This window comes from Apium graveolens, chromosome 4, assembly GCF_009905375.1.
Source record: "Apium graveolens cultivar Ventura chromosome 4, ASM990537v1, whole genome shotgun sequence".
In the NCBI taxonomy this organism is placed as follows: Eukaryota; Viridiplantae; Streptophyta; class Magnoliopsida; order Apiales; family Apiaceae; genus Apium; species Apium graveolens.
The window spans coordinates 67,321,590-67,329,903 of NC_133650.1; the positions used below are offsets into that span (position 1 = coordinate 67,321,590).

General features: G+C 37.5%; 1 protein-coding gene and 1 non-coding gene across 2 annotated transcripts; both read right to left on the bottom strand.

Annotated features, from left to right (window-relative positions):
* Positions 1–2,385: 2,385 nt before the first annotated feature.
* Positions 2,386–2,457, bottom strand: TRNAT-UGU (transfer RNA threonine (anticodon UGU)). The gene has a single exon. It is a non-coding gene; the product is annotated as a tRNA-Thr (tRNA).
* Positions 2,458–2,913: 456 nt separating this feature from the next.
* LOC141718035 (protein SIEVE ELEMENT OCCLUSION B-like) lies at positions 2,914–6,833 on the bottom strand. Its single transcript, XM_074520371.1, has 7 exons — positions 6,030–6,833; positions 5,834–5,923; positions 5,185–5,633; positions 4,966–5,078; positions 4,743–4,885; positions 3,933–4,631; positions 2,914–3,840 (listed from the first exon to the last, which is right to left on the bottom strand). The coding sequence occupies exons 1-7, from the start codon at positions 6,780–6,782 to the stop codon at positions 3,196–3,198; spliced, it is 2,892 nt and encodes a 963-aa protein (XP_074376472.1). The 5' UTR covers positions 6,783–6,833; the 3' UTR covers positions 2,914–3,195.
* Positions 6,834–8,314: the final 1,481 nt, after the last annotated feature.

Consider the following 8,314-nt stretch of genomic DNA (forward strand, 5'->3'; position numbering starts at 1 on the left):
TTTCTCGACCTCGCCAATTAGACACCTAGTAGACGATTCAGATGATACTTATCTTTTGTTTGCATCAGTTGCTCTTAATAGTGACTTTGATCTATATGGTGGTTCTTCAACACCAGAAGCACCATAAACATCCCTATAAACTAATATATTGCCTCACTTATTATGATGATAATCAGATCTGGTGAAAACTCTCATCTACACATTAGCACATTTTTCTTAGTTTTTTTTGCTTGCTTTCTACGCCTACCAAGCAAGGATTACAATTTTCTTTGGGCTTACTTAATGTGAAGGTCGACATGTGAGCTTCGCTGCATTTAGCACTTAAGCGTGGCTGTAAGCACGCTTTTAATCACACCGACTCTCTTTTCTCTCACCTCCTATGTAAAAGCACATATCTTACACTTCCAAGTAGATAGACTAGTGGTGAACTTCCAAAGAATGCAATCTTTCAAGAATTTTTGTAAAATAGATAAGTGCAACTCAATGTAGTGGTTGCTTGTTTCTTGTTCGATATGGTACCATGGAAAAGAACTCTGCTCAATATTCTATGATGAGAGCTAATATGATTAGTCATTGTAACTAGATCTCGATAAATTGTGTCGACCTGGTGAAAGTTGACAAACTACAAGTTTAAGCAACAAGTCTGCACATAAACATTTGGTCCGACTTTAAGCTGGAATTCTGGAAGCAAAATAAGAAAGTATGTACAAACCGAAATGCAGGATAGACCTAAGATGAAGAAAAATGACACATTCGAATGTTCGGGATTTAGATAATGTTACAAGAAGGGCGCCTAACATTCGAATCAAGAATAAGACTTTAATATTTTGCATCTAATGATGTAAAATAAAAATGTAAGTTTCAGGGGCTGTAGTAGTCCTTTGAATACCTGTAACACAATTTTTCCTTGCATCAGAAAATTACTAAATCCTAGTAACTTTCAGCTAAACCATTACTGTACAAAGATGTTCTTGATATATTTACTCCTAACAAAATGTCAGTATAAGTACCATGCTATTTCTGGAAGGGCAGCACAAACACAACCAGGGAAGCACAACAAAATGGACACCTTCCGATGACTCATAAAACTCGATGCCTTTCAATCCCATTATAAGAATGATATTTTTTAGCTTGACTGCTTAGTGAACTACAATTGAGCTAAAATTATTATGAAGTGATTGCGAGTGTGAGATTGGTTGACAACTACAGTGACCTATTACTGTGAGGTTTGAGACTATGCCATGATACTATTGTTAATAATTTCAATCAACAATATATATGTTACGCTAAGTGTGCGTGTGTGTATGTGTTTTAATGTATCAGAATATTTTAAACTACTACTGTTAGTGACCAAAAAGTATACATTTCATATCGCTTAGCAATCAGCACCTTAAAATCGAATAATGCACTCAGCATTACTTAGGAGTGTGTGCCTTCCACAACAATGTATAGTCAGAAAGGCATTACTTAAAATTCCAAAAGCATGATATAGGAAGAATAAGCATGAGCAGAGTAACTAAGCTAAAGTGTGTTGTTTAATCCAGAAAGAATAAGCATGACCATAATAGCCAAACTAAAACACGTCAGATCATGTACTAAATCGCATGAAGCATAATACAAGCACCAAATGTAACACAATACAAAAAAGCTCAGTCAGCATTCCCACTTGATGATTACCAGTCTAATCAAAGCACATTTTCAAATTATTCCCAAATAAAGTGTTGGACGACTAAATCAAGAACATTTTGCGCAAAAAAGGAGATACGGAGGAACAAATCCCCTAAACATAAAATCTCACCAAATCTAAGTTTTCCTGCGGAGCCGCTTCCTCAACTTCTTTAACTTATGCTTATTCATCTTCCGCTTCCGCTTCTTCTTGACACTATCAGCCCAAATCAAACCCGAATCACCGGAAACAGCCTCTTCTTCTTGATTCCCAGATTGGACCAACCCAGATAAAGAAATGGGGTTTAGAAAACACCCAAATGAGAAACTTGGGTAGAAATGTAAAGGGTGATGAGAAAACGGGCCCTCTGTTTTGGGTTGACTAGGAGTGAGTGGCACGAGTTGAGTTGGGTTGGTTTGAGAAAGATGATTGAAGAATGGTAAAGGTGGGTGAGTTGAAATTGGGTTCGTGAAACAAGTGATGAGTCTTGTGGTGGAGTTGTTTCTTGCTAGTTTTTGCAAGATAGATGCCATTTTGTTGAATTTGAGTGAGCCAGAGTTGAAGGATTAAAGAAGAAAACAAAACAAAAAAAAGGGTTGCAATTTTTTATTAGGGTTTATAGGGGTTTTGTGACTTTTGTAGTGTGGTGTGTTTTTTGGATCTTGAATTTCGTTGGTGTGCATTGGAAAGTTAATTTAAAAAGAATGAAGAAGAAAAAGTGCCCTCACGCAGGATCGAACTACGGACCTCCAGTTTACAAGACTGGCGCTCTACCACTGAGCTATAAGGGCATATTGCTTTTCTATTGTTACATAAATATATATAACAATTAGCTTTTAGGTAGCAGCTTGCCTAATATAGCAACTTACAGGGAGAAGGGCAGTATTTCTGTTTTAGGTTAGTACATGCCAAAGAAGCACATTGTTTTATATGACTTTGTTCTTCACTTCTTTACGTATGTTTTTACGTGCAAGTTATTATTGTTTTGGATATGGTTTTAGACTCTTGTAGTTTCAGGTCGATTACATTTATAAGTTCAGAAACTTTTCACTTCTTTGGAAGCCTCTCATATTTATATCTGCTGTTTTCTTTCCTTGTTTATATTGAATTCATTTAATCTGGTGAGTGGTGAGCTTATGATGGCGAAAAAAATACAATGTGGTACAACGAATTAACAAAATGCCCAAAGATAAGGCTTCAACAAATTAATCAATTCCCAGGTGGTAACTTCTAACACAAACTAAATATTATCGCAAAGATAAACCTTTGTTTATATGTGTATATTAATAACCAGGGACGATTACATTATTCTTGGTTTGCCTCAACAGCAACACATTCACTCTCACCAAATAATAGCTCACATTATACAAACAAAGTATATATGACAGCCTATTACTGCCACAAACATAATAACAAACAGAAAAAAAAAAAGAGACAAGACCATTGTAACATGTACTAGGCTGTCTTTGACATCAATCAAGCTTTAAATATATATAAAATTGAGGGCCGGGGCACTCAAACCTGTTGCATTAATATGGTAGGTACGCGGCATTTTCAGGATGGCAACAAAGAAAACTGCTATATTTCTCCATATGTTGGAGACACTCCGGGCATGTCATGCCATCTGGAATTCTTCCAGCAGTGGTCAAGAACTCAAATCTGCAACACGGCAGGTTTGCAACATGAAGCTTATCATGATATTCTTTAAATGCAACATCAAAGCCTCTAAGTGGAACATATTCTTTCCATGTATCGAATTCTAGGAGTGTGCTTAAAACAGTTTGTGCATGCCCACTAGTCACAATATATGAGCCTTTGCATAACATTGCCCAACTTCCACTCTTGTCATAACTCAGCAGTTTCTTAATTTCTTGCATTAGTGGATCATGACGGTCATCGGTTTTCTTCACTTGAATCTTGGAAAACAACATGCTTTCTAGTCTTGCCCAAAAGAACCATATCATAGTGGGGTCCTGCCAGCAGTAGCTAAGTTTCTCCACAGTGATTGTTGACATTGCCTTCCGGACCATTTCCCTTTTTGTGCTCTTTCCCACATAGGCCATCTCTAGCTGAACTCCAGCAGCTTGTGCCACAGCCCGCGCTGTGTTTGTGAATCTCCTGATCCAGTCAATGTCCTCTCCTCCATACAGAATTATGTACTTGTTATCTTTTACCTATGACCAACCAAATGTAATTAAGTCTTCATAAGTTTGAAAGTTTAATTAGATAAGAAAACTAAAAAAGAGTTGATGTCTTATAAGCTCACCCAGTCATTGTAGATGATTGGATCCATGCCACTGACAAGCAATTCAAGCCTCCAAGTCTCATCCCTCCAAAGAGCCTCTTCTCTGGAACTAGTGAAAGGAAAGGCAGTAGTCCCCCATATCCACATCATATGAATTGCATTCGGGCTTACCTCCTTTCCTTGGGGATCAAGCACAACCAGTATAGGCTTCTTCCTGAAGTGCCACCTCTCCTTAACAAACCTAACAACTGCCTGATCAATAATAGATGGATGGTACACAGAGTACCATGGCATCGTCGATGTAAGCTCATCAAAACGTTTCTGCATAGGATCAGTCCAGTGCTGCTTAAACACAGCAGAATAGTTTTGAGGATCCATCATATTTTTTGATGAAAACACAGACATGGTCTTCGAATTACTTGGGTGAAGACTGTGATCTTCTGGCAGGGTACTATTATGTTTTTGCATTGGTAATGTCTCAGTGGTGGTTCCATATGGTCCGGTGGTGGTTCCATAGTGCCCAGGGGTGGTTCCATAGTGGGAAATATGAGAAAGATCCACAATTGGAATCCAGACTAACTCATAGAGGCTTTCCAATCTCGTTCCATGGATACGGGACTCACTATAAATCTGTTCCAGAATGGAGAGCTCGTCTGCAGAGATGTCAAGACCTGATATCAGTAGTAAGACATTCTTTCTTCTGAGCACATCCAGGTGAACCTGTATATGTGTATAGATGTTTTCAATATGTATGAAGTCAAACAATATTTTGTTACAATTATAATAAAGCATACAATTCTATGTGTACTATTTTTTTTTTTGCATTCATACCCTTCTTTTAGAGGAACCTTCAACTAGTGGCTGTATATCATCTCTCGGGTAAATCAGTGCCCTGAGAACTTTCATATTGTCAATGTGAGTCACGTCAAACAGATGCCTTAATGACTCATAAGCTGCAGCTCTCATCTTCTCATCTACAAACATCAAAACATTAATCAAAACACCTATCTACTTTCATATGTATGTCGCATCTAATAAATCATATATAGAAAACCTATGTGTAGGTAGCAGATATCTAAATTCCTCTTGAGATGCTCATGTATCTGCTTTATCCTCTGAGCAAATGTGGACAGTTCCCATGACAGCTCTGTCATTGATATCGTGTACCTAATGGATTAAAATTCCGATTAAACAAAAATGCATCTTAATAGTGAATCATATATTAAACAAGAAACTTTAATTATTGACTCATATGTACAGTAAATAAACTTACTCATGGCCCATGCTAGTCAGTAAACTAATAGTAGTTGCGCAAGCAATGACACTTCTGATACTCCAGTATACAGCAGTTGGTATAGTTTCAATGGCACTCGAAAATGGAGGCACGTCCTTTGCAATATACATGGTTGGTAATTCTTCCAATGCGATTATGGTCTTCGTCAAATCCATAATCGAATTGAGGAGCGTGTTCACTGCATCAAATCGATGTTGAAGAGACCCCGAGTGCTCCATGATGAGCGGAACTTGCTTGAGTATGGCCATAGATCTTGCAAGTTGATTTGATGAGTACAGTTGAGCAAGCAACCAAAATTCTCCATAACTGAAAGCAAATGCTGCTAGGGCTAGTACTAGTTTTGCATCCCATGGATAATTTGATACCATGTGAAGTATGGACACTGTTGTCACATGTCCGTCTGAACCACTTAAACACTTGATTGATATCTGTATATATGATTTTGTTATTAGGATCAAATATAACACGGTCACATCAATGGCTATGCTATACATATAAGGCAAAATTTTATGCTTAATCATTAAGCACATTGTAGATCATATATATAGCAATTGCTAACATGATTTTCCCATGTCTGCAATATTTATTTTGATCATTAGCATACAATGTAAAATAAGACATATATTACCTCGCAAGAAATTCGGTCTATTAAGTGAGACAGTGCTTCAAGCATGGAAATCACATCAGCTTGGTGTGTTTTGTCATCCAAATGGGTACCCTGCATGTGATCACAGTTCAGATTAAACTACCATTCCATAGAAATACTTGTTTAGTTGGCAGTGTGTATGTATAAGTAAGACAGAAATTGTAGTTTGTAACATTACATGTGAATTGGTAGCATCAAGAGGAGTATTCATATGAGTGAAGGACAAGATATCCTCCACAATATGGAGTAGTGGCCTGACATAAAGTACTCTGCCATCAGGAGTATGTGTATCATATATTTGCCTCATCATCACATTGTCATCCGAAGACATGAACATGTTACGGTCACCCTTGATTAAATTTTGCTGATTGAACATGGAATTCATCGGATGTCTAACAGTCATAGCATTCCCAACTGGCTGCATGGTGCTTGTCAAAGCATTCCCTGGAAGCAAGTTAGTCGCCACATTTCCTGGATACATATTGGGCATTGTATTCGTCGGATACATATTGGCCATTGTATTCGTTGGATACATATTGGTGACTGTATTCATTGGATACATAGTGGCCGTAGCATTCCCAGATGGCTGCATAGTGGTCATTGCATTTCCGGTGTGCTGCTGCTGTTGTTGTTGCTGCTGCTGCTGCTGCTGCATGTTGGCCATAGCATTGGCAGCCGCCTGCAAATTTGCAATAGTATTTCCCTGCTGCATTTTGTTGAGAGCATTGGCGCTGGCCTGCAAATTGGCCAAAGTATTCCCCTGCTGCATATTGTTGAGAGCATTTGTGGTGGCCTGCATATTGGCCATAGCACTGGAGGGCTGCATAGTATTGCTCGGCTGCTGGGCAGAAGACATGGCATTACTCAACTGCTGCATATTAGATGCATTTGTCGCTGCAGGAGGTGGTACCAACTGTTTGATGTTGCTCATTTTTACGTTGTTATCTGTTAAGCTAGCAAATAGATGATTTTATTGCTAGTTTTCTATACTACAAGGAGGGCGAGTATGCTATTTATATACACTACACCTCCATTGCAACCAAGGAAGAATAAAGGTGGCAATACCTTCCTTGTCATGAAAAATGAATAATTTCAAACGTTAATCTGAAGTCTATTTTGTGTTTTGGGGACACTATATACCCCACCAATGCCTTTCTTTTTTAACTAAATTTCCAAAACATTAAGAATTTGTTAATTTATTAATCAAGTGAAGTACTGAATCAACTTGTTTAACTGTCACTACTCACTACACTAGTATCTAATCGTCCGAAGCTGAGTCCTTCGTAGAGTTTTTAATCACTGTTGATAATCAGTGTGACCTCCAACGTGTTTCAAGTTTAGCAACTATCAAATTATTTGCGTGCATCACATAGTCTAGTATTGTTCTGATTCTTTTGAAGTGAAGGAGAAAGCAACAAAACATTACTAAAATAAAGGAAGATATCAATGTTTGTTACTCATTCCTTTCTTCATCTTTTCTATATATGGATTCTTCTTTATTCTAAGCTTCGAGGTCAAGCTGTTATACTTCTAATCGATATATTTATAATATAACCGTTATTATTTGTCGAATTATATCTCTTCTTAATTCTAATTAAGCACACTCGCACACTTAATTACTGGTGCTTCACCTTTATCTAATCTATTAGTGTAACTGAAATGGAATGTTTATTCAGAAATACGAGGCACTGACTTATTTGTAGATTAAATGGAGGTTTCACGCTCAAGTATGGTTACTATTATTCAAACATTATTTTAGTATAAGATTGATGTTAGTATTTCATACCAGTAATATGTGACTCACATGGCAAACAAAAGAATTTCTGCACTCGTTGCCTGGCGGTTACTGCAATAATAACATACTAAAGCAAAAGCCCATAAAGCTAGTGCTGTATATGCTTCACGTTTGATTGTACGTCTTTATGGCAGTTGCTACTGTTTTTTTAGAATCACACATTCTCACACACCCATCTTGACCTCCCGCAACAAGAGCGAAGGAGGTACCATTAGGCTAAGAGGTCATTGATTTGGTTGAATCTACAGTTGAATCTTCTGGTTTTAGTAATTGAACAGATTTCATATTTTATTTAGCAACACTAAGGTCTGCAGATTCCCAGATAGGGAAGCCAACTTCTGCACTTCCACAGTTTAGGTTTGAATGCGTAAACATTAAGTCAAGGGTATAAGAGTGAGCACGGACAATCATGCTTGTTTCCGAAGTGCCCTAGCCATGGGAAAATCTGTTCTCCTTATCACTGTCTTGCTAATTTTGCATACAACGTATTACCAAAACTTTTAAAAGAAATGCATCTTAAATAATGAGAAAAAATCTTTGCAAACCTGTACGAGAAGTTCTAGATTTTGCTATAAATATGGATATCAAACGGGTTTTATATCAAAATATCCATTGTTTTTGTCAAAAATATCAAGTGGGCTACCTGATTTCCACGAAAACTCATTCTC

Bases quoted from the DNA above. Each gene is read 5' to 3' on its own strand.
- LOC141718035 (XM_074520371.1), bottom strand. From the start codon at position 6,782: ATGAGCAACATCAAACAGTTGGTACCACCTCCTGCAGCGACAAATGCA. The intron at 5,634-5,833 runs GTAATATATGTC...TCATATATACAG, and splicing joins TAGACCGAATTTCTTGCGAG to ATATCAATCAAGTGTTTAAG. The intron at 5,079-5,184 runs GTAAGTTTATTT...TTAATCCATTAG, and splicing joins CTGACTAGCATGGGCCATGA to GTACACGATATCAATGACAG.